Raw genomic sequence first — 27,612 nt, 5'->3', positions numbered from 1 at the left:
TGACACTAACACCACCTGGATCCCATCAATCTTACATACAATACATACATACCTGCCCTCAGCATCCACACACTGCTGCACATGTTCAAATCTAATACTCTTATGCACTAACACACATACACCCCTGGAATGTGAGGAATGCGTCGCATGTACCACGTGTCCCACCCAGTTCTTGCTCAGCCATTGTACATTATCACTAGTCAAATGCGTTTCTAGCAGGCAACAGATGGCAGGCTGAAAACGCCTCAAGTAGTGAAAAATACTCAGTCTTTTTCGTGCGTCAGCCATACCCCTCACATTTCAGCTCAAAACTTTAATCACCTGTGTCATGGTAAAATATATTGACATACCTGCATCTCACTCCCGACTCAAACCTTATCCATATAGAGTTCTCTCCCCTAACCCAACTCCTACCTAGCCCTATTCCCTCGCCCCCATTATCAGAATACCACGAATGAGAACAGCTGTCCCCACCTCTTCAACTCTAAACCCACAAACCGGGCACTTGCCACTAATGAACAAAAACTATCACTGATGCTATCAATACACTCTCTCAGGCAGAGAATCCTCTCAACACTTGGGAAACACATTATTGTCCCCTAACCGCCTACTCCCAACTCAGAATCTAACATGTGGTAGCATTGTAAAGTACACTTCTTAACTGGTGCAACATTATAGTGACATCAAAGTGCAAACCTATATTGATATTAAGCCAAACTACATATCTGCCTCCTTCAAGTGTCCAGGGCCCCATTTCTCAATTGTCGTTCGTGGACGTCCAGCCACTGAGCCGCCTCCTCTGGATCTTCAAAGAATCTAGTGGATCCCAATGCCACCACACGTAATTTAGCTGGGAACAACATGGCATATGGAACCTGCAGCCCTCTAAGCCTCTTCTTGACACCCATAAAACGGCTCCTCCGCCGCTGCACCTCATTCGAGCAATCCGGAAAAATGGACACTTTGACCCCGTTCAGGACCATTTCTTCATTATCTCTGAACTGGCGTAAAATAGTGTCCCGATCCTTAAAATGCAATATCTTCGCAAGAATAGGGTGCGGAGGTCTGCCTGGTGGCAGCGGCCGCATGGGCACTCTGTGCACCCGCTCCACCACGTACAGGGAAGAGTAACCTTTCTCATGAAACAACTGGTACAACCATTTCTCCACAAATTCAGTGGCATTAGCCCCCTCTGTCTTTTCCGGCATTCCTACAATACGCAGATTGTTCCTTCTCGATCTGTTCTCTAAATCATCCGTCTTGGCATATAAGGCAGTAATATCCCTCAAAGACGTCTTTGACGCCATTTTCAAAGGCTGAACTGCATCCTCCAATGATGACACCCTCTTCTCCAACTCAGAGGTACGTTCAGATATCTTGTGCAGATCGTGTCTTATTATGGAGACATCAGACCGCAGACTGCCGACTTGTACTGTGAGCACTTTAAGTGTGCTATTACAACTTGCCACCGCCACCATTATGTCCTTCAGAGTGGGCTCCTCTGTAGACACGGCCCGATGGCCCCCAGTCTCATTTGCAGGGATTACAGGAGCTAGCAGAGGCTGATCAGCCACATCCAGGCCGTCGCCATCTATCGAACCGAACCCAGAAGAGGTAAGTATATCAGTCCCTTTATCAGCGGCCCAGTCACCCACTCCGCTATCTATACGGGCAAACTTGCTGAGCTTTGCAGCCGCACTCTGGCTCACCACCTCCTGCAGCGCCGTCACCTCACCGTCATCGGCGCCATATTGGCCCGCCTCCATCCTGTCTTGTTTAGTGGCTTTGCTCGATTTCCTCGGCATGGTCAGGCTTCCAGATTCAACACAGCAGCCACCGGACACTTTCCTCCCACCAGGTAAGGTTATTTCAAGAAACCGGAGTGTGCTACCGACAGTTTAGAACAGGATACCAGCAGGAGCAGTGTACGGTGCGTCTCACTCCATGCGCTTTTTTAGTATTTGCGGTCGCCCGGATGATGTCCGTGTACATCCCATTTTTTGCAGAACGGAACAGCTGGCCCCTGATAGAACAGTACTATCCTTGTCCGTTATGCGGACAATAATAGGACATGTTCTATCTTTGAACCGAACGGAAAAAGTAAATACGGAAACAGAAGGTATACAGAGTAACTTCAGTTTTTTTTATGCGTATCCATTGAAATAAATAGTTCCGTATACGGAACGCAAAAAACTGAACGTAAACGGGGAAAAAAACGTTTGTTTGCAAGAGGCCTTAAACAGTGCACGTTAATCCTTTCAAGTGAAATAAATTAAGAAGTGTATAACTTTGCATTGGAGAAACAGGCAAATGTCCACAAATGTCCAGACTTCAGAGTGTCCCTGCTCCAAGGCACTACAATTGTCCATAAGAACACACACATATAATATTTGCCATGATATGAGCTGGGAAAAGATTATAAGCAAGGTCCAATTTGTTGCAATTTTATTCGACTTTCAGAAAAGGTGCAGAAGGAGATCGATACAATCATTGGTTCAAGCAGGATGCCTGGAATGGCTGACCAGTCCCAGATGCATTACACAAATGCTGTGGTACATGAAATAATGAGATATGTAGATATTGTTCCAATGGCTCTTGCTCATCAGGTGTCAGAGGACACATTCTTCAGAGGTTTTATGATCCCTAAGGTAAGAGACTTTACTCGTTTCGGGAAAAGTTTATACTTTCTGGCTGGGTCTACTTTTACTGCAGAGATTTCCATCTGAGATATACATCTTAATAACGATATTCCGACAAACAGGTGAAACTCGAAAAATTCGAATATCGTGCAAAAGTCCATTTATTTCAGTAATGCAATTTAAAAGAAATTGCATTAATGCAGCTTAAAATTTGAATTTTGTGAAAAGGTTCAATATTCTGGGCTCAAATTGTCGCACTCTAGTCAGCTGATTAATCCATACCCCCTGAGCAAAGGGTACCTCAAAATTGTGACTTTGGGGTTTCATAAGCTGTAAGCCATAATCATACAAATTATACAAACCGGATTCCAAAAAAGTTGGGACACTATACAAATTGTGAATAAAAACTGAATGCAATGATGTGGAGGTGCCAACTTCTAATATTTTATTCAGAATAGAACATAAATCACGGAACAAAAGTTTAAACTGAGAAAATGTACCATTTTAAGGGAAAAATATGTTGAATCAGAATTTCATGGTGTCAACAAATCCCCAAAAAGTTGGGACAAGGCCATTTTCACCACTGTGCGGCATCTCCCGTTCTTCTTACAACACTCAACAGACGTCTGGGGACCGAGGAGACCAGTTTCTCAAGTTTAGAAATAGGAATGCTCTCCCATTCTTGCCTAATACAGGCCTCTAACTGCTCAATCGTCTTGGGCCTTTTTTGTTGCACCTTCCTCTTTATGATGCGCCAAATGTTCTCTATAGGTGAAAGATCTGGACTGCAGACTGGCCATTTCAGTACCCGGATCCTTCTCCTACGCAGCCATGATGTTGTGATTGATGCAGAATGTGGTCTGGCATTATCTTGTTGAAAAATGCAGGGTCTTTCCTGAAAGAGATGACGTCTGGATGGGAGCATACAAATGCCAACTTTGTATAAAAAAATGTGAAAAGTTGTCTTTTGACGAGATATTTCTCTCACCCAGCATGGGTATATGTAAAATGACACCCCAAAACACATTGCCCAACTTCTCCTGAGTACGGCGATACCAGATGTGTGACACTTTTTTGCAGCTTAGATGCGCAAATGGGCCCACATTCCAAAGAGCACCTTTAGGATTTCACCGGCCATTTTTTACAGATTTTGATTTCAAACTACTTACCACACATTTGGGCCCCTAGAATGCCAGGGCAGTATAACTACCCCACAAGTGACCCCATTTTGAAAAGAAGACACCCTAAGGTATTTCGTGAGGGGTATGGTGAGTTTATGGGTTTTTTTTTTTTGTCACAAGTTAGTGGAATATGAGACTTTGTAAGAAAAAAATAAATAAATAATCAGTTTCCGCTAACTTGGGACAAAAAATTTACATTTCTATGAACTCAACATACCCCTCACGGAATATCTTGGGGTGTCTTCTTTACAAAATGGGGTCACTTGTGGGGTAGTTATACTGCCCTGGCATTCTAGGGGCCCAAATGTGTGGTAAGTAGTTTGAAATCAAAATCTGTAAAAAATGGCCGGTGAAATCCGAAAGGTGCTCTTTGGAATGTGTGCCCCTTTGCCCACCTAGGCTGCAAAAAGTGTCACACATGTAGTGTCGCCGTACTCAGGAGAAGTTGGGCAATGTGTTTTGGGGTGTCATTTTACATATACCCATGCTGGGTGAGAGAAATATCTCTGTAAAAGACAGCTTTTCCCATTTTTTTTTATACAAAGTTGGCATTTGACCAAGATATTTATCTCACCTAGCATGGGTATATGTAAAATGACACCCCAAAACACATTCCCCAACTTCTCCTGAGTACGGCGATACCAGATGTGTGACACTTTTTTGCAGCCTAGATGCGCAAAGCGGCCCAAATTCCTTTTAGGAGGGCATTTTTTGACATTTGGATCCCAGACTTCTTCTCACGCTTTCGGGCCCCTAAAAAGCCAGGGCAGTATAAATACCCCACATGTGACCCCATTTTGGAAAGAAGACACCCCAAGGTATTCAATGAGGGGCATGGCGAGTTCATAGAAAAAAAATTTGGGGGCACAAGTTAGCGGAAATTTTTTTTTTTTTTCTCACAAAGTCTCCCTTTCTGCTAACTTGGGACAAAAATGTCAATCTTTCATGGACTCAATATGCCCCTCACGGAATACCTTGGGGTGTCTTCTTTCCTAAATGGGGTCACATGTGGGGTATTTATACTGCCCTGGCATTTTAGGGGCCCTAATGCATGAGAAGAAGTCTGGAATATAAATGTCTAAAAAAAAAAATCGCATTTGGATTCCATGAGGGGTATGGTGAGTTCATGTGAGATTTTATTTTTTGACACAAGTTAGTGGAATATGAGACTTAGTAAGAAAAAAATAAATAAAAAATATTTCCGCTAACTTGGGCCCAAAAAAATGTCTGAATGGAGCCTTACAGGGGGGTGATCAATGACAGGGGGGTGATCAGGGAATGTATATGGGGTGATCACCCCCCTGTCACTGATCACCCCTCTGTCATTGATCACCCCTCTGAAAGGCTCCATTCATATTTTTTTTACGGATCCATGGATCGGATCCGCAAAACGCATACGGACGTCTGAATGGAGCCTTACAGGGGGGTGATCAGGGAGTCTATATGGGATGATCACCCCCTGTAAGGCTCCATTCAGACGTCTGTATGTGTTTTACGGATCCACGCATCTATGGATCGGATCCGCAAAACACATACAGACGTCTGAATGGAGCCTTACAGGGGGGTGTTCAGTGACAGGGGGGTGATCACCCCATATACACTCCCTGATCACCCCCTGTCATTGATCACCCCCCTGTCATTGATCACCCCCCTGTAAGGCTCCATTCAGACATCCGTATGTGTTTTGCGGATCCGATCCATGTATCCGTGGATCCGTAAAAAAAAATGGACGTCTGAATGGAGCCTTTCAGAGGGGTGATCAATGACAGGGGGGTGATCAGGGAGTGTATATGGGGTGATCACCCCCCTGTCACTGATCACCCCTCTGTCATTGATCACCCCTCTGAAAGGCTCCATTCAGACGTCCATATTTTTTTTACGGATCCACGAATACATGGATCGGATCCGCAAAACACATACGGATGTCTGAATGGAGCCTTACAGGGGGGTGATCAATGACAGGGGGTGATCAGGGAGTGTATATGGGGTGATCACCCCCCTGTCACTGAACACCCCCCTGTAAGGCTCCATTCAGATGTCCGTATGTGTTTTGCGGATCCGATCCATAGATGCGTGGATCCGTAAAACACATACAGACGTCTGAATGGAGCCTTACAGGGGGTGATCATCCCATATAGACTCCCTGATCACCCCCCTGTAAGGCTCCATTCAGACGTCCGTATGCGTTTTGCGGATCCGATCCATGGATGCATGGATCCGTAAAACACATACGGGCGTCTGAATGGAGCCTTACAGGGGGGTGATCAGGGAGTCTATATGGACTGATCAAGGGTTCATAAGGGGTTAATAAGTGACAGGGGGGGGTGTAGTGTAGTGGTGTTTGGTGCTACTTTACACAGCTACCTGTGTCCTCTGGTGGTCGATCCAAACAAAAGGGACCACCAGAGGACCAGGTAGCAGGTATATTAGACGCTGTTATCAAAACAGCGTCTAATATACCTGTTAGGGGTTAAAAAAATCACATCTCCAGCCTGCCAGCCAACGATCGCCGCTAGCAGGCTGGAGATCCACTCGCTTACCTTCCGTTCCTGTGAACGCGTGCGCCTGTGTGCGCGCGTTCACAGGAAATCTCGGCTCATGCGAGATGACGACAATCGCCGTTAGTGTAGCCTGGGAGAGCCGCCGCAATGACGCCTTTCGGCGTTAGCGTGGCGGCAAGCAAGCGGTTAAGTTGCATTACTGAAATAAATGAACTTTGCACAATATTCTAATTTTTAGAGTTTCACCTGTATACTATGATGGGTACATTCCATTTAATGTGTCAAATGAGGTTCAAAGGATTCATCTTTGGCCTCCTTTTGACCTGTTTTCCATTTGTTGTCAGTGTTTTTGCTGGGCAGAATAGCGATGTCTACCACACCAAACAGTCTGGAAACAAAAGCCAGAAACAAACAAAAATGGAGTCCAAAGATGAATACTTTGAACTCAGTTTCACATATTAAAATGAATATATCTGTCATGGTGTATGTTTAAATACCGTATTTAGACATATAACCCCAATGGAAATCACTGCAAGCATGTCCTGACAGCCAGAGCTGGAGAGCCACATTTAATAAGAGCGATCACTACTCGCTTTGTTTCTATGAATATATTTTTATTGCATATGAATGTATGACACTTCTACCAGCCGATAGTTCCTCTTTGTTCAGAAACCAAGACAGTCACTGAATAATCGGCTCAGAGTAAAGACTAACAGGGAGAGGGGGGATGCAGCTGCAGTTTCTCTTTCAGTGATCTGTTGAAACAGCATAAGGCCTCTTTCACACAGGCATGTGTGCCCCGTGGTTGTGCTGCGGCCCGCAATGCACGAGCACAGTCCGTGGGGCAGTCGCAGCGTATCACGGACCCATTCACTTGAATGGGTCTGTGATCCGGCCTTTCCGCAAAAACATAGGACATTTTCTATCTTTTAGCGGAATGGAAGTACAGGACGAAACCCCACGGAAGCACTCCGTTCCATGCTTCCATTCCACACCATTCCGCATCTCCGTTGAATGGGTCCGCATCCGTGATGCAGAATGCCCACGGAACGGCACCCGTGTATTGTGGATCCGCAAATTCAGTCCGCAATACGGCAACGGGGAGCACACGCCCGTGTGAAAGAGGCCTAAAAGGGAGAAGGAGAAGTTGCAAGTCTAAAACTGTCTTTAGCTCATTACTTCTCCTCTGACTGTTATGTGGAGTTTGTTGTATATAATTTCATAATGTCTCAACAGGGAACCACCGTATTTCCTCTCCTTGGCTCAGTTTTAGCAGATCCAGACTGCTGGAAGACTCCTTATGATTTTAATCCAGAAAACTTCTTGGACCAGAATGGATTGTTCTGCACAAATGGCGCTTGGATGCCTTTCTCAGCAGGTACAGTTCTTGATAGGTGGTCTATTCATATTTCGGTCCATTTTGCACTTTTAAAGAGGCTCTCTCATGACAAACATTTCTTGGCGTGACCACAGTGATCAGACAGCACTCAAGCATTGTGGCTGGTACAGGGTGTACTGTGGCTTTTATGGGGGTATTGTAGCTGATATGGAGGCTAATGTAGCTTTTGTGGTGTCATTGTGTCTGTCTTTAGTGGCACATTGTAGCCTTCATGAATAGACGACATCCTCATGGGTAAAATATTTTCTTGCAGGAAAAAGGATCTGCCCCGGTGAAGGACTGGCCCGTATGGAAATCTTCCTCTTCTTCACTGCTCTGCTTCAGACGTTCACAATCAAACCAGCAAATCCGTCTGACACATATGACCTGTGGACCCTTAGAAGAGCCTTCAGAAAAAAAGGACTTTCTTATTGTTTGAGTGCCTATCCCCGCACATAACAAAGGAAGCGCACCAGTAGTAAAAAGTCAGAGCATCTCGACTTCTATTTTTTCCAGTCCAGTTGCTCTGCATTTCTACTACTAATATACCGTGACCTCGATGAATGAGAATCTTCATAGATGTATGAAAGGAACATTCATACTTTCTACACAAATATGGCAGCTACAGAAATTGATATTTAGATTCACTGATGCTTTTTCTCTCATTTCTCACTTTTTTAATTACATGACTTTTTTGTTTTTGTTGATTTCATTATAGAACAAAATGTCGCATGACAAGTCGACTATAAATTCTACAAATTCAGATTCTTATTTATGGCTTTAATGAAGGGTATAGTAAACTTAATAAACTGGATATCTTAAAGGGGTTATCTAGAATAGAGCTCTGTTTAAGGGTTCTTGCACACGACCGTATGCCCTCCGAGACATACGGTCCTAGAGCGGCGAATATGTCCCGGAGCGGCATACATTGTGAGCACGGGAGTACACTGCATTATAGATTACAATGATGCTGTGCACATTGGGCCACCCGTGGGGCTATTGTCCCGCACTCATATGATCTTATTAGTGCGGGACAATAGTTCTGCGGGCAGCTCAACGTGCACAGCATCATTGTAACCTATGATGCAGTGTACTTCCGTGCGCACAATGTATGCTGCTCCCTGACATATGGCTCACTCACTGACCATATATCTAGGAGGGCATACGGTCGTGCGCATGAGCCCTAAGAGAACCTTTCCTTTCTCCTGAGAATTTTCTGTGAGAAAGTAATTGGTTAGCCCAGTAACTCAGTGGTTAGCACTGGTACTTTCCAGCATTGGGGTCCTAGGTTTGAGGGCCTGGGCTTCCTCCGGGTACTCTGGTGTCCTCCCACACTCCAAAGACATACTAATAGGGAGCTTAGATTGTGAGCGCCATTGAAGACAGCAAGTAATGTCTGTAAAGAGCTGCACAATATGTCAGAAATATGCAAGACAGCTCTGCCACGGATTTGTCACATATTTTGTTGTAGATTTGCAACACACTTCATCTTGCAAACCATCAAAAGCCACAGCGAACATTGACACATGTTTAAAAATTCAGCACCATAGGTTAATTTACTCTGCAGATTTTATTCTTGCAGGATATGGATAAACTTTCTTAACTCTTAGGATACTTGAGGTTTTTTGCGTTTTCATTTTTCTTCCCTATCTTCCTTGACCCATAACTTTTTTATTTTTCCGTTTACATAGCTGTATGGGGCTTATGTTTTGCGAGACAAGTTGTGCTTTCTAATGCCACCATTGAATATGTCATACAGTGTAGTGCGAAGCTGGAAAAAAAATCCAAATGGGGTGGAATTGGAAAAAAAACATGCAATTCTTCCACCAATTTAAGTTTTTTTTTTCCTGCGGTGTTCCATTTGCGTCAAAACTGACCAAAAACTGCTCTTTATTCTCTTGATCAGTACGATTACAACGATACCACATATGCATAGGTTTTTATGTCTAAATAGTGTACAAATTGATTTCAACTTAAAGAAAAAATACCTTTTTTTTATAGTTACATCAACTGAGCTGTGTGGGGGCTTATTTTTTGCGGGACAATCTGTAGTTTTTATTGATACAGTACCATTTGGAGTGTGTTTGACTTTTTCATCACATTTCAATACATTTTTGGGGGTAAGAGAAGCGATGAAAAATGGCTAATTGTCCATTTTGACCCTTTTTTCTGTTTAAACCATTCGCCGTAAGATTTTAGTATTTTAATAGTACAGGCATTTTCGGTCACGGTGATACCCATGATGTTTATATTTTTTTGTTATTTATATATTTATTTTTTTATTCTATTGAAAGAGGGGCATTTTTTTTTTTTTATTCTGAACAATCATGGACTTTTTATATCCATTAATTGTTCAGAATTGCTCATTTCTTATGTTGTCCGGTTTGCCAAAATAAGAATTGTAGATTTAAGGCCCTGCATCTCTTCAGCGAGACCCAGCGCTTTAAAATCAATTACTGGAATCCTCATTTGCCGCAGAGGATGTCGGTAAAAAGCTCGGAAGCCCAAGCTTCTGGGTTTTTCCCCCTTTAGATTCTGTGATCTCACTTGATCATGGTATCTAAAGGCTTTAATGACCGCGATCGGCATCATTGCTGGTCACTGACATTAGATACGGGTCTCTGCTGTTTTAAAACCGCTGAGACCCGCAGGCCGGGACGCCTATTGCACATGGGAGCGGGCGCCATGTTTGCCCATTGCTCCGGCGCCGTGCTGGTAACGAAGAGGTTAAAGGCCATCTGTCAGCAGATTTGTACCTATGAAACTGGCTGACCTGTTGCATGTGCGCTTAGCAGCTGAAGGCATCTGTGTTGGTCCCATGTTCATATGTGCCCGCATTGCTGAGAAAAATTGTGTTTTAAAATATGCAAATATGCCTCTAGGAGCAAGGGGGGCATTGCCATTAAACCTAGAGGCTCTGCTCTCTCTGCAACCGCTGTACTGTCTGCACTTTGACTGACAGGGCCAGACAGTGTAAATGTGATCATATTTACACTGTAATGAGTACAACCAGCACCAGCAGTATTGTATACACTCCTCCCAGGTCCTAGGTCATTCTCCCCCCCCCCCCCCCCCCCCCCCCCCACACACACACACACACACACACACACACACACTTATCAGAAAAAAGAGCAAAAAATACAGTATATATGCATTTTCCCGCATAAAGGGCAGTAGCTAGCTGGGGCTATGTGTCTCTCCGCATAGTGAGGAGCTAGATCAGAGCAGTGAGTGCTGACAGAGGCAGCTAGAACACAGTCCTGTAGTGTGAACCAGCTGGAGAAGCAAAAATGTAGAGAAAATTGAAGAAAAGAGCAAAAGAAAACTGTACAAAGCATGCCAGTGTTGATGAGGGGAAAGAAGACAATCTGTGTAGAAAAGCTGTCTGAACATGACATTTGGAGTCTCCATAGCTAAATGTTCAGGAGATTTAAGTCTTATGGTAGCTGGACATACTTTACAAGCACACTGTAGAAGTTGCTAAAGATTTACATCCTGCCGAGGACATGGAATCATTTCTTGTGAGTATAGTGTAACGGATCTCCTGGCACCCCGACCGGGTACCTCCGTTGATGCATGCTCCTAGTGCTTCCCGAGGACTCCAAGTACTCAGCTCTTGTAATGACCGGCGTCACGCAAAGGGAGGGAAAAGGGAAGGCCCTGCCCAAGGGAGAGGGAAAGGTGGTGACCCCCTGACTCACCTTGCGGCTGGCACCTGACTGCCCTAACGTCTCTAGACGGGTTCCTCACCCGTACGCCGATCACGTGCCTAAACCCTGGCTTTCCCTAAGATGAGCCCTAGGTAGTGAACGGGGCGGTGGGATCACTAGTCCGCACCACTGACACTAAGAAGAAAACACCAAGGAGAGGACAGACAATACAGACAAACATATAATCCCAGGTGGGCGACAACAGCGGACAACAAAGGCCCAACAGGGATCCAAAGGGTAACGTTCTGGAACAACAACCAGGGAACGCAGCAACACAGCTCCAGTGGGTCAGTATAGAAGTCCAGGCAGGAAGTTCTATATCTGGCAACCAGAGAAGTGGGAGAGGGGAATATAAGGAGGTTGGGAGTGCTGGACAAGGAACAGCTGAGGAGAAGGAGCTACAGATCCCTGAGTGAGCCAAAAAGGGTTGCAAAGCAAACCCATAAAGCTACCATAAAGAAGCAGCCCTATCTTTCTACATAGAGCTTGCAGCCAACCACTGCGACTTCCTGACCCCGGGTATAACGGAGTCAGGCGTGGTTCTTGACACCCTTGTGACAGCTCTACACCAAAACCACCACAGGAACCAGGAACAGGAACAGCTCTTATAAGAGCTAATAGTATAGCCAGGGGAATATAGCAAATCTTCAGTGTATAGCAATCCCCAGTGTTGATCAGTTACCCAAACACCAGCCTCAACATGATGAAAGGTAAAACAGGAACTCTTTAATGGGATTTTTTTCAGCCTTTTATGCAGGTCTCCTAGCAAGTCTTCTACAAGGGCCACTCCCCCTGGGGCCCTTGTAGAAGACTGTGACAGTTTATATTTTAGCCAATCACATACATTTACAGTATTGAAACCTTCCCAGCAATTGTACACAAAACCCCCTTCCCTCTGTCTGTAACGCAATCAACAAAATACAATGGGCATTGTCTTTGACACAATCAACAAAATACAATTACCAAAACCAAATATGTTCTGCCTGTGATACAATTACCAAACATAATGGGCTAACTTAATCACTCACAGACAGAAAACACACATTTTTACCAAAACATAGAAAACACCTCAAAACCCCACATATCCCCATAATTTAAACATCAGTGGATAGCTCTGATCTGGGTGAACAACATATCCAAAAATCACCCAGATCCAAGCAGGGGTTCCCGAATTCCATGGAAGTCACATTTGGCCGACCGCAAGCATGGCTTTCCTGCCTAAAACAGTTCCACAGATTTAAGCTGTGCGGCCGGTCTGTCTTCTCCTTCAAAGTTAGTATATGGGCCATAATCCTGAGGCAAGAGGCTGGCAAACAGGCCCCCCCAAAACCCAGTGGCGAGGTTATTTTCGCCACATATAGCAACCAGTAAAAAAAGGTGCAGACTTTAGTCTGATGCTGAGGTCCGCTCTGTAGTTGCACAGTGAGAAGTGTTGCACCCCTATTTCTTGATGCTTAGGCTTGAGAAAAAAGTGCAGTGTGAGGCACCCCTAACCAGCCAAATTCTCAACCTAACCTACTTTTAGCACTACAAAACATAAAGGGTAAGGCAACTTTCACACCTGTGGCACTAAGGTACGGCCCCCTAATCCGGCAGAGAATGCATAGAATTCCGGCAGGCTGTCTCCGCTGGAAGAGCCTGCCAGAATCACTAATTCAGCTGTGAAGGTAGCCTAATACAGGTCCACATACCTCTTGCATCCAGTGATGTCTTCTTTGATGTAGATGTTTTCTGTCCTCACCTTCCCCATTCAGATCAGACCGGCATGATGATTTCTTTCAGCCATCTCTTCTCTCTGCACAGTTTGACAGACATTTTATTTTCCTAGTTTTCCATCATCCTCCCACCTTCTGAACACCCCATCCTGCCACCCCCAATACTGTGCCCGCTGTGCTCCCTATACTAGTTACACACAGATAGTTCCCCTTCAGTAATTATTGGCACACAGTGTCCTAAAAAATTACTGCACCCAGGAAACAGTGTCCCTGACACTAACATAATGTTCCCCAAAAATAATTGTGCTAAGCTGATACTGTGCCAGGGTGCCCACCAAAGTAACAGTGCTCCCCAAAGTCCCACCAATTGAAATAATTATCTACAAGACAACACGTAGTATTAATAGTGCCCCTACAGTAATAATGTCCCCACTGTGTCCCAGAAGTAATAGAAAATACTGCCTTTTAGTGCCCCCTGTAGAGCCAATGTCCCCATAGTACCTTTATAATGTGTGCCAATGCCCCCTACTGTGTGCCCAAAAACCCCTCTTAGTGCCTCAGTTGACCCATAGTGCCCTATAATTTGCGCCAGTATAAAATAGTCTTATATTGTGCGCTTCCACTTGTCCCCATGGTGCCTGACAATGTGCCATCATAAAATGCCCCCATAATGTGTGCTAGTATATAAGATAGGGTCACCAGCAGATGCCCCCATAGTGCTCCTCCCCCTCCATAGTGCCCCCAATGTCTTCCAATATATAAGATAGAGCCCAAGAAGATGCCCTCAAAGTGCTCCTCTCCCCCCCTTCTCCATAGTGCCCCCCCATGTGTGCCAGTATATAAGATAGGGTCCCCATAGTGCTCCTCCCCCTCCATAGTCCCCCCCATGTGTGTCAGTATATAAATTAGGGCCCCAATAGTACTCCCCCCTCCTTAGTGCCCTCCATGTGTGTCAGTATTTAAAATAGGGCCCCCATAGTGCTCCTCCTCCTTCATAGTGCCCCCCATGTTTGCCAGTACATAAAATAGGGCCCCCAGTAGGGGCCCCTAGTAAAGTGTAAATAAAATAAAAATAAACTCACAAACTTACCTCCTTGCCGCTTTCAGCGATGTGATGCAGGCCTCTTCCGGCCTGCGTCCCACGCTGTACGGCTCAGGTGGCGTGATGACGTCATTGCTCCGCTCCTAAGGATGGCGATACAGATAAATATAGAGAGATGAATGCTTCCACAATGGAAGCGCTCATCTCCCCCTGCCACCGGTAAGAAGGGGCCCCCTCCTGCACTGGGCCCCTGTGCAGCCAAACTGGCTGCACAGGCGGTATGTCCGCCCCTGGAAATTGCTTCAGAGAAAGACCTGGAACTACAATTGCAGCCATGTAACATGTGAGATCTGTGGAAATTGCACTTATATAAGAACTGAAAGTTCATTCATGCTAAGAACTGCGACTAATGTATCTGAACTCGATTCTTCAGTAGAGAACTGTTCTGCAGTCAACTTGGAGTCATTATTTTCTGCACCACAACACTGACATCTTCAGCTGCCAGGGGACCCTTCCTTACACCTCACAATTCATCAGCATCAAGGGCAACCTGAATCACCATCGGCCAAGAGAACCCCAGAACTAGGTTGTGCCCCAAAAGGAGTAAAAGATGTGCCCTCGCTATAACTGAAGGGCCCCGGGAGCCTCTGAACTGTGTGTAACCCTAACCCTACCACCTCTTTCCTCTACACTGGTGCTGCAGACCGCCGCATTAATATCCATCCGCATTCATGAAACTGGTTCTGCAATTTCTGTATAATGCTTCCAACATAATATATAATGCATGCATCACCAAAATTCTCATCAGATTTTAGTCGTTTAACAAGTCTGTCTAGTTTTTGACTTGGCACCAGCACTCCACTCAAATGGACAGGAAAAGACTGAAAAGAGCTTTCTAGCAGCATTGCCTTCAGGCCTCTTGCACACGAACATTTTTTTTTCCGATTTTTGCATTCCGTATACGGATCGTATATGGAATCATTGATTTCAATGGATCTGCAAAAAAAACTGAAGGTACTCCGTATGCCTTCTGTCTCCGTATTTCAGTTTTTCCATTTTGTTCAAAGATGGAACATGTCCTATTATTATCCGCATAGCTAATTCTTGCCACTAATGTAGAAGGTTGTAAGTTCAAATCCCAGCAGAAACTTTTCAGAAATAGAGCTTAAATTAGATGGAAATACACTGGGTGTCCCCAAGCACTGACTCCATATATGGACATAGCAATAAATGGAGTCAGAGCAGGGACTCCTAAGCGTGGATTACCCCACTGTACAGTGATCTTCTGCATAAATCTCAGTGGCACCCGGCACCCTCCCCATCCGGCACCCCTTGACTTCCATTGTGCTCGGGTGCTCTGTAGAGCACCCAGGCATCCTAAAGTGTTCTACTTGAGCACCCGAGCACTTTGGTGCTCGATTAACACTAGTAGTTATGTACAGGCCAGCATCTCTACATAAATTTGCCGGATCCACCACCAGCTAAAAGGCTTTTTAAGACCAGCGTCTAAAACGCCGGTCTTAAAAGATCCCGAAGTATCTACTGCCCGTTTGACACAGGCCTAAGTTTAGAGTCATGCAATGTAGCTGAGCTTGCACCAAGCAGCTCTGCAAACTGTTTACTGATTGCATTACTGATTGTTTTTCACTGTTCGTGGATAAAGGCTGTGCAATTTTGCATGGTAACGATGATATTGTTAATGATTTCTAAGCAAGGTGATGTCCAGATTCAAACAGGGGCGTAACTACCATAGCAGCAGACCATTCGACTGCTATGGGGCCCAGGGCAGTTGAGATCATCTCCTCTTCTACTGGGGGTGAAAACTTGGTCAGGACTCTACCCTCTAAAGAAACAACTTTATGCAAATGAGGCAGTACAAAAAATGGCCCACGGGTCATTGAAAGGGGTATAGGTGGAAACCCTTCTGTCCTGTGGGGGGCCTGGTTTGATCCTTGCTATGGGGCCCTTACTTCTCTATGTACGCCACTGGCTGCAAAACTACACATCCATTACTAATCAAACTGGTAAAAGGGAATGGGAAAAGTGAAACTACAATCAGATAACATGTTACCTGGGCATCACTGGATATAACTGTACCGTAATCACTTATACAGTCTGCAAAGCGATTGGATCTGATATCTCACACTATATGGCTACTGTATGGTGGCATATTTAGCCCAAGATGAACTTTGCTTTTGAGTTCATGAGCTTCTAGCTACACCTCTGAAAAGAGCCAGGGTACATGACAAGGAAAAGACAACACAATCCAGAGGAGAAATGCACTTATTGGCCACAAGGGGCAGCAAATCTCAAGATGTTCTCAGTAAAGAATGATCCTCGGGGGGGGGGTGGCCACGGTGTCAGCTTCCCTTTTCAAGATTCAATCCTCTCCACTAGAGTCTTCCTAGCTATGCCTTTTAAAGGCATTGACCAGTTTCCTATATTGATGACCTGTCATCAGTATAGGTCATCAATATGAGATCTTCAAGGGTCCACCTGCCGATCAGCTGTTTAAAGATATCCCATTTGTAGCTGGGGTGTCTGAGAAACTCTAAAGGATTTTTAATAAACATCACATCCCTGTCTGCTTTAAACCCAGCAACACACTGAGGCAACAACTAGTTCACCCAAAAGACCCAACGCCTAAACACAAGATGGACAACATTGTGTACACAGTCCAGTGCAATGAGAAATGCTCAAAACTGTATATCGGTGAAACAAAACAACAACTACATCGGCATAGAAGAGCCAAAACCTCTGGTCAAGATTCAGCCGTGTACTTACATATAAAAGAAACAGGTCACACCTTTGAAGACAGTCTAGTATGTGTTTTGGATAAGGAGGCCGATTGGTACAAACGAGGTGTGAAGGAGGCCATCTATGTAAAAATGGAGAAGCCAAGCTTGAATAGAGGTGGGGGGGGGGGGGGTTAGACATCTATTGTCTGCCACATACAATGCTGTCTTGACACCTTTTTCTGGGAAGTCTTTATCACCTACTGACTCCAATTAGGATAATGGAATCAACACCTTTGACCCAATGCTGGGTATAATTATCAGATGTGGATTCAGTTACATATTTATTCCCAGAATCTTTGTACAGTCACTCAGAATTGAGAAAGCTTGTTGGAAGAACGAGTAAAACGTTTTCAAGAAATCTACAGTAAGTCCAGTTGCCTTGATTTATTCTTTACAGATATACCATGACCTGGATAAATGAGAACCTTCAGAGACAGCTGTTTAAAGAGAATGCAGTGCGACTGAGAGCGCTGTATTCTGTTCCCTGTTTACCTGCTCTCTGTCAGTCGACACTGCAGCAGTGAGCAGTGTAATTTCAGTTCATCTGTCCTATTCACTTCAATGGAAAGGAGCAGTTACACTCCATCTATCTCCTTCCCACTGAAGTGAATAGGACTGAGGAGCTGTAATTACACTGCTTGCTGCTGCAGTGTCGATAGACAGCAGGTAAACAGGAAAGAGAAGACAGTGCTTGCACAAATCCTGTGTTCTCTTCAAACAGCTGATCGGAGTGTGTGCATCAGACCCCACCAATCTCATATTGATGACCTATGCTGAGGTATATCTATGTAGGAAACTGGCCAACCCCTTTAAATAACAAAATGAGGAGGCAACCTAGGCTGTCTTATCTGCCCCCAGCAGACAGACTAATTAATAAGGGCATAGCAGAGAATGTCTCCAGCATCTAAACAGTAAGATGTGTAGAGGGCAGCAAGTGTAAAGGACACAACACGCTAGTTTGACTAACGAAAGAACACTTATAATCAAAACCTAATTCTTTTTTAGACGTGATATCGTTATATTTTAAACCTCATTCTAATAAATTACCCATTTTAACCTTTATTAATAAATATATTTTGTGTGGTAACCATATACAGAGTGCCTGCATATCTATTATTCACATATTATCTGTTTCTCAGTGGCTGGGGGAGTCACCTAAGACAGAGCACCAACCCAAAGCGTTAAATTGGGAGAACCGCTATCAGCACTTTCGTCTGGTCTCAGGGGTTGTCCATCAGGAGGGCTCCAGCATTAATTAAATGGGCATTAGACATATATCCAAAGAGAATCAGTCATCCACTCTCCTGTGTTAATATCCAGGCTGTAGACATAGACCAATGGCAACAGCACACGTTTAGGTAAGGCTTAGTTCACAATTCAGTTATTTGGTCAGTTATTTCCATCAGTTATTGTGAGCCAAAACCAGATGCGAGTCAAAAACACAGAACAGGAGGACATCTCCCATTACACCTTATCTCTGTGGAGGCTTAACACTGGTTTGGGCCAACAATAAATAACTAAAGTGTGAACCTAGCCAAAGGTTGCTTTTGGAGGGTGAATGGTAGAACATGTAGTTGATGGCACCTTGCTTCACCATTGCCGTCATCTGTCTCAGACAGTAGAAAGCAAGACATAGCTGATTCAACCTGGGACTGTCCTCCGGGGACAGTTGGGAGGTATGATGAAATGTCTCCTGTCTGGTCAAGTTGATTTTCAGGCCAAAAGTTATGTAAATAATTAATTTAAATTCCATTAGATAAATATGACACAGAGAACTTTTTCAGGACGTTAATAATTGCTAGGTGTCCAAGATCTTAGTAAACTAACATTATTTCTGTACATTGTGTTACAGAACATGGAGGAGTCAGCATTTTATCTGGGTATTTTCGCTCTCATCTTTCTTCTAATTTTTACACGGAGGATGCACAGTAAATGGCTCTCTTTGCCTCCTGGACCATTTGTCGAGAACCTGTATCAAGGAAGCTTTGTGTTTTATGAGTCTTACCGCAAGGTAAACCAACTTGCATTTTAGTATATATTTATACGTGGATTATTATATATTCACCTCTTGGTAGAGCATAAAACAAGTAGATGTCATTTCATATGGAGGACCTTATGAAGTCCTGTGGTGGCCCCTGTCACCATCACAACAATGTACTCTGCATATTACCTAGGAAGAGGTGGTAGATTTCACTATGGTGGGGGCACTTGGGGCAATTTTTACATTTCTCAGCCTAATAAAGTCACATTTAGAGGACAACATTGTAATCATTCACTGGGTAGTCTATACATGGGTATTCCTAAGTTTTGTCCACACACAGGTTGAGTGTGGTATAACATCTCAGCCCCATTCACTTTTAAATGAGATACAAACTATCCACAGATGTGGTGCTGTAAGGTAGTTAGAGTTCTCATGAGAGGCAACAAACATAATGAGTCAAGTCTCATGGAGCTACAAGCATTTGGTACAGTCTCTCATTGAGGGAACAGTCTTAGTAAGAAGCCACAGATTATATATGGAAGCTGTCTCTTTAAGTGTCAACAGTCAACTGTACACAATCCCTTTAAGTACTTTCCCTTGAAGTACATTCTCCCTTGCATAAATCGCAAACAATTCCATTGGGCATTGACACTCTGTCAAGAAAGGTGAGCAGAAATCAAGATGGAGATGCCACTGCTCTTAATTCATGGTTATGCACAGAGCAAGACCAGCTGCACGATTGCCTCCCATGCAGTATTTCTGTGCTTTGTAGTGGGCACTTTTGTGGCTAGTGCAACTCGCCTCCACTGCTAGCAAGCTACATGCAGGAATCTGCCGCACTTCCTATCTCCATTGCCATGTCTCATTCTTCTATCTCTCCTGCATCTCAACACCAGGCCTTCCTATACATCTATTTGTCCCCTAGGCTAGGGAAATGCTAAGTTACCGAGGCAGTTTTTTACTGCACACTAGACAGTTAACCATTTCCACTGCTACCAGTGTGTCTTCATATACAGTGCATAAAACAAACAACACTGTGCAGATCAACACCCAAACAGTGCGTTTCACATGCGATACCTATCAACATCCTTTTACTAGGAATACAACCCCAAAGTGTCAGAAAGCCACCACAGATGAGTGGCATCATTCATGAACACATCTCAGTGTATCACCCACATTAGTGCATATTACCTGCTGGTATCTCAGATTAAAGGCACATGGTCAATGTCAGACTGAGGTGCCTAGGGCCCACCAGTAAAATTTATTTTTGGGAGCCCTCTGTACAGATACATTCAAATATTACCTGCTCACACAGCAGCAAGATGCTACCAGATGATTGAATAAGGGGGTCCCCGCAGAAACTTTGAGAAGGTAGGTCCTGGGGAAAAAGGATACTGGCTAGCTTTCCTCTATACCTAGAAGTCATCTTGGCTATCTGATTGTGTCTATAATAATAAACTGGGAAGTTTCTTTAATAATCTATCAAGTTTTTTATATGAACATAGGCTGGTTGAGGTGCTGTACATTGAATATATGTATGTAGTGCAGTAAGTCTACTGTGTTATGTGCCACTTGTTCCAGGCGTGGTGGGGGGGGGGGGGGGACTCAGAGCCCACCTTGCTCAGGTGCCCATTGGGGGATTTACCTGTACCCCTGTGGGCCAGTCTGAGCCGGCACATGGTATAATACATAGCACATCACACATGGCATATCTTGAGTGTGTCCAAACTTGCAAGCTACACGGCACACTTAAGAGTATACAGATATAATAACATGCATGAACACAGCAGGTGGTATTGCCACTGCAACATTGTCAATGGTAACTCATGCAACAGAACTCAGTGAAGGATACAGTTGTAAGAGGGGCATGGGTGTTTCAAGTCCTCTTATTACAGTAGAAGTTATCAGCAATGTTTTTCTAATCCTAGACAACAGCTTTAACAGCTATGTACACCTTCAGGGGCATTTATTTATGATTGTATTTTACTCATTTTGGGCTAAAAACCTATTCTTTAATAGGTCTTTATTAAACATGTTTAGCCGTTTCTGATATGCAGGGTTAAGAATCAGTCTGCAGGCTCTCAGTTTCTGTTTTCTTTGTAACTGTAGCTCTTATATCTAATCTCCTGAACCCTTAAACACTTATTTTAACCATAGTCTTATCAGTTTAAAAGTATTGAGCTATAATGTGTGCTCAGGAGTTCAGGAGATCAGAGATAAAAGCTACACATGAGTTGTCAGATGCTAACAGACAAATTTTTAACCCTGTATCTCAGAAACGACAGAACATTTTTAATAAAGACTTATTGAAAAAATTATTTTAACCCAACATTAGATCACAAAACAAGAATTGCCCCAAAGGTATCCATAGCCTTTAATCATTGAGTGATGAAGAGGTCACAACATATGCTAGACAATTCTAATCAAGAAGTTCATTGCATAGTCTTTGCGGTGTTTGGACTGAGCTGCCACTGGGTCCACCCAGCCAAATGAAATCTGATGAGTTCACAAACTATATCAACGTGTAGTTGGACTGGAATACATTGATCATAAGGTTTATGGCTTTTATCTCGGTCAGTTAAAAAATAAAAATAAATCCATATAGTGTTTCTTTACAATACAAGGATGTACTTTATAAGTATTCTAACACTATGGGTTTATTACATATCTTGGGGTAAATCATTACTAGCGTTCTGGCAAACTTTAGACCCTGGTTTCTCATACCATCTGTCTTGAAAAGGTAGGGAACAGTGCAGCCCTGTTCTCCACCCCCACCACTGTCCCTTCCTACTTGCACAACTGGACGACACCACTGCTCACAACTGGACAACAATCCCTTCTTAGCTAAATGCAGGGGCTTAAACCAAACTGGGAAAAGAGTAGTAAGAAATTTGAAAACCAGACAGGCAAAACCAGGACCAGATCAGGATCCAAAATCTGATATAAAAGCAAAGTGAAACCAGGAGAAAACTTCAGAGACAAAGTCAGCAGGCAAAGGTGAGGTCACAAGTAGAGTCAAATACCGGGAGGTCATGTTAGAGGCAAAATCTGTAATCCAAAGCAATGTTGAAGTCAGCAGGCAAAGGTCAGTGATCCAGGGTAGCACACAGTTAGCTAGTGAGGCTTATACAACCAATCACAGGCAGTCCACCACAGAATGCAGTTTAAACTTCGCATCCTCACCAACAAAACCTTCCACAATGCCTCACCTCCATGCATCTCCTTCCTCATTTAATTCTACCACCCTACTTGTGCTCTGCTTTCTGCTAATGATATAAGATTCAAAGATTAAATAAACTTAGCCACTCCTTAATAATTGCTTGAAGTATCGTGTTCTGCCAATGATCTAAGATTCAAAGATAAAATATACTTAGGCACTTCTTAACTCTTTAAGGACACAGCCTTATTTCACCTTAAGGACCAGGCAATTTTTTTGCAAATCTGACCAGTGTCACTTTAAGTGGTGATAACTTTAAAACACTTTGACTTATCCAGACCATTCTGAGATTGTTTTTTTTTTGTCACATATTGTACTTCATGACACTGGTAAACTGAAGTAAAAAAAAAATCATTTTTATTTATTAAAAAATACCAAATTTACAAAATAATTGTAAAAAATTGCAAATTTCCAAGTTTCAATTTCTCTACTTCTATAATACATAGTAATACCTACAAAAAAAGTTATTACTTTACATCCCCCATATGTTTACTTCATGTTTGGATCAATTTGGGAATGATATTCTATTTTGGGGGGATGTTACAAAGCTTAGAAGTTTAGAAGCAAATCTTGAAATGTTTCTGAAATTTACAAAAACCCAATGTTTAGGGACCACTACAGGTCTGAAGTCACTTTGCAAGGTTTACATAATAGAAACCACCCAAATATTACCCCATTCTAGAAACTACACCCCTCAAGGTATTCAAAACTGTTTTCACAAACTTCGTTAACCCTTTAGGTGTTGCACAAGAGTTATTGGCAAATGGGGATGACATTTGAGAATTTTTATTTTTTTGCCTAATTTTCCATTTTAACCCATTTTTTCCACTAACAAAGCAAGGGTTAACAGCCAAACAAGACTGTATCTTTATTGCCCTGAATCTACAGTTTTGAAGTCACTTTGTGAGGTTTACATAATAGAAGCCATCCAAAAACCACCCCATTCTAGAAACTACACCCCTCAAGGTATTCAAAACTGATTTAACAAACTTTGTTAACCCTTTAGGTGTTCCACAAGAGTTAATGGCAAATGTTGATAAAATTTCTGAATTTAGATTTTTGGGCAAATTTTCCATTTAAATCATTTTTTTCCAGTAACAAAGCAAGGGTTAACAGCCAAACAAAATGCTATATTTATTGCCCCAATTCTGTAGTTTGCAGAAAAAAACACATATGTGGCTGTAAACTACTGTACGGGCACACAGTAGGGCGTAGAGGGAAATGTGCGCCGTATGGTTTTTGGAAGGCAGATTTTGCTGGACTGGTTTATTTACACCATGTCCCTTTTGAAGCACCCCTAGAGTAGAAACTCCATAAAAGTGACCCCATCTAAGAAACTACACCCCTCAAGGTATTCAAAACTGATTTTACAAACTTTGTTAACCCTTTAGGTGTTGCACAAGATTTAATGGAAAATAGAGATACAATTTCAAAATTTCATTTTTTGGGGGCATATTTTCCATTTTTATAATTTTTTTCCAGTTACAAAGCAAGGGTTAACAGCCAAACAAAACTAAATATTTATGGCTCTGATTATGTAGTTTACATAAACACCCCATATGTGGTCGTAAACTGCTGTACGGGCAAATGGCAGGGTGCAGAAGGAAAGGAATGCCATACAGTTTTGAAAGGCAGATTTTGCAGGACCGCTTTTGTGGCACCATGTCCCATTTGAAGCCCCCCTGATGCACCCCTAGAGTAGAAACTCCAAAAAAGCGACCCCATTTTAGAAACTACGGGATATGGCGGTATTGTTGGTACTAGTTTAGGGTACATATGATTTTTGGTTGCCCTATATTACACTTTTAATAGCTGTTTTGGCACAGTTTTTATTTGTTTTTATTTTCAACATTAATCTGACAGGTTAGATGATGTAATATTTTTATAGAGCAGGTTGTCACGGACACGGTGATACCTAATATGTATACTATTTTTTTATTTATGTAAGTTTTACACAATTATTTCATTTTTGAAACAAAATAAATCATGTTAACGTGTCTCCATAGTCTGAGAGCCATAGTTTTTTTCAGTTTTTGGGCGATTATCTTAGGTAGGGTCTCATTTTTTGCGGGATGAGGTGACGGTTTGATTGGTACTATTTTGGGGTACATACAACTTTTTTTTTATCACTTTTTTAACCTTTTTGGGGAAGTAAGGTGGTCAAAATTTCAATTTCATCATCTTTTTTTTTTTTTATGGCGTTCACCGTGTGGGTAAAGTAACATGACCATTTTATAGATCAGGTCGTTACGGATGCGGTGATATCAAACATGTGTAGGGAATTTTATTTTTTTCATTTTTAATCAGTGATAAATGTGTTTCTTTATTTTTACTTTTTTTTTCCACTTTTTTAAACTTTTTCTCAACCCAGACCCACTTGGTTCTTGAAGATCCAGTGGGTCTGATGTCTGTATAATACAGTACAGTACACTATATACACCGTTTTTTCACTTTACATAGTCTGATTAGACTTCTGCCTTTAGCAAAAGTCTAATCAGCACCATAGACAGCCTCTGATCATACCCATCACTCGCTGCCACAGCAGAGCAGTGGGTGAGGGGGAGGGAGGGGGGCCTCCTCCCTTTCCCATCGGGGCCGAAAAGGCACAGCAGCCCCCGATGGGAGAGGGAGGGAGCTCCCTCCCTCTTAACCTTTTCCATACAGCGGTCCCTATAGACCGCGGCATGGAAGGGGTTAAACGCATGGCATCTGTCAGGCGTTTCAAGCAGAGTGTCAGCAATGTGCTGACACTCTGCAAACCGCTCGGCCATCCTGAGAGAGGGGGCGGGCGGATGATCGCATGTCTGCCCATCCGCCCAAGCACTGCCCGCACCGCCCGCCGCACTCCCCGCACCCCCCGCTGCGCCAGCCGTCAGATAAAAAAGAGGGCAGCAGGGGGGGGGTTAAACATTAAAATAAAGGTTATTTGAAGTTTCTGATCAGAAACTTCTGAAACCGCAACAAACCGCAGGTCTGAATTGACCTGCGGTTTGCTGCAATTACCGACGTGGGGGGGGGTCTCAGGACCCCCCGGCGCATTTAGCCAAGTTGCCTGCTGGGCGGGCGGTGATCGGAACTATACATGACGTACCGGTACGTCATGTGTCCTTAAGTACCAGGACAACATGCCGTACCGGTACGTCATGTGTCCTGAAGAGGTTAAAGGGGTTATCCCATCATAATGATCACTGTTAAATCTGTTAATGATTTGACAGTGATCATTTTTGTAATTATACTTGATTAACTAATTCCCACCGTTTAGGATTAAATTCATCCCCACTTACCTCATTGTTGTGATTCGGTCTCCCCTGGTTATGGCCACCGCTCTTCTCCAGAATCCCGGTGGCTGCGCTTGTGCAGAAGACTCCTTCTTTTCTCCCGGCCGGGCCGCTCGCTGTCCTGAACGCGCACGCTGCCGCGCATGCGCGATAGTTACTTCTTCCCGGCCAGAACAGTACAAGAGCTGCGAACGCGCACGCCAGCTCTGTACTATACTGGCCAGGAATAAGTCACCATGGCGCATACGTGGCAGAGTGCACGTTCAGTCCAGCGCGAGGCCCGGCAGGGATAAGACTTCAATCAAGATGAAGCCCGCCCCCAGCCAGAATCCAGGAAGTGAACGGCGTGCTGGCACCAGGTAAGTATAAAAAGGCAAAGTGGGAATACCCCTTTAAGAATTGCTTGAAATATCGTGTTCTGCCAATAATCTAAGATTCAAAGATAAAATATACTTAGGCACTCCTTAAGAATTGCTTGATCGTGTTAATTTTTATTTGGTTTTCATATGCAAGGCAACTTATTCATGTACATGTGACGTTTCGGTCCTACATGGACCTTTCTCAAACACTAGTTTCCATAAGAAGAGAAGAGGGAAATGTGCTTTGAGGAAGGTGATTTATCACCATGTGGTCAGGAGACATGAAACTTCAAGCAATTCTTAAGGAGTGCCTAAGTTTATTTGATCTTTTCTTGCTACAGGGGTGAGACCCCACTAGAGCACCCAACAAACAGGAAATGAGTGCCACATCCTACCAAAAATGATCTAAGATTAACATCCTTCATAATTCGAACCTCTCACTCCAGTCTTCAAGACTTTTCTCAAGCTGCAGCAGCTCTCTGAAATGCACATTAAGGTTAATCCCCAACTTCCTTAGCTTCAAACATGCCTTAAAAACACATCAGGCAGACTTGTCTAAATCTTCACAACCACCTCATTCTTTAGGACCTAACTCTTCACACTACGCACCACTCTAGTACGAAGATGGCTGGACCACTTTATAATAATGATGCTTACTTAGCTCCCCCCAGGAATCATGTCCCCTTAGTGCTATAGTGCCCCTAGTGTTGCCCCTTGATATCCTCACACAGCCTATCCTCACACAGCATGATGCCTCCTTAGCACCTTCCCACCCAGAATGATTCCCCCTTAATGACTCCTCCCACAGTATGGTGTACCAAAGTGTCCCCATCACATCAGGATTAGAGTTGAGCAAACACCTGGATGTTCGGGTTCGAGAACCCGACCCGAACTTCGTCCCGAACCCGAACCCCATTGAAGTCAATGGGGACCCGAACTTTTCGGCACTAAAGTGGCTGTAAAACAGCCCAGGAAAGGGCTAGAGGGCTGAAAAAGGCTGCAAAATATAGTTAAATCCCCTGCAAACAAATGTGGATAGGGAAATTAATAAAAATAAAAATAAAATAAATAAAAATTAACCAATATCAATTGGAGAGAGGTCCCGTAGCAGAGATTCAGGCTTCATGTCATAGCAGAGAATCAGGCTTCACGTCACCCAACACTGGAACAGTCCATTGTCAGATATTTAGGCCCTGGCACCCAGGCAGAGGAGAGAGGTCCCATAACCGAGATTCAGGCTTCATGTCGGCAGAGAATCAGGCTTCACGTCACCCAACACTGGAACAGTCCATTGCCAGATATTTAGGCCCCGGCACCCAGGCAGAGGAGAGAGGTCCCATAACAGAGATTCAGGCTTCATGTCAGCAGAGAATCAGTCTTCATGTCATAGCAGAGAATCATGCTTCACGTCACCCAACACTGGAACAGTCCATTGTCATATATTTAGGCCCCGGCACCCAGACAGAGGAGAGAGGTCCCATAACAGAGATTCAGGCTTCATGTCAGCAGAGAATCAGTCTTCATGTCATAGCAGAGAATCATGCTTCACGTCACCCAAAACTGAACAGTCCATTGTCAGATATTTTGGCCCCGGCACCCAGACAGAGGAGAGGTTCATTCAACTTTGGGTTGCCCCGCAATATAATGGTAAAATGAAAATAAAAATAGGATTGAATGAGGAAGTGCCCTGGAGAACAATAATATATGGTTAAGGGGAGGTAGTTAATGTCTAATCTGCACAAGGGATGGACAGGTCCTGTGGGATCCATGCCTGGTTCATTTTTATGAACGTCAGCTTGTCCACATTGGCTGT

General features: G+C 43.6%; 1 protein-coding gene across 1 annotated transcript in view; it reads left to right on the top strand.

The window, feature by feature from the left end:
- Positions 1-8,618, top strand: part of LOC122940043 (cytochrome P450 2A10-like) — a 76,831-nt gene extending 68,213 nt beyond the window's left edge. The window contains exons 8-10 of the mRNA XM_044296343.1: positions 2,461-2,648; positions 7,558-7,699; positions 7,974-8,618. Of these exons, the coding sequence (XP_044152278.1) occupies positions 2,461-2,648; positions 7,558-7,699; positions 7,974-8,158 (515 nt within the window). The 3' untranslated portion in view covers positions 8,159-8,618. The remainder of the gene's footprint in view (positions 1-2,460; positions 2,649-7,557; positions 7,700-7,973) is intronic.
- The last annotated feature ends 18,994 nt before the right edge of the window (positions 8,619-27,612 follow it).

This window comes from Bufo gargarizans, chromosome 6 (assembly GCF_014858855.1).
Source record: "Bufo gargarizans isolate SCDJY-AF-19 chromosome 6, ASM1485885v1, whole genome shotgun sequence".
NCBI classification, from domain to species: Eukaryota; Metazoa; Chordata; class Amphibia; order Anura; family Bufonidae; genus Bufo; species Bufo gargarizans.
This window is presented reverse-complemented; position numbering and strand designations above follow the sequence as displayed.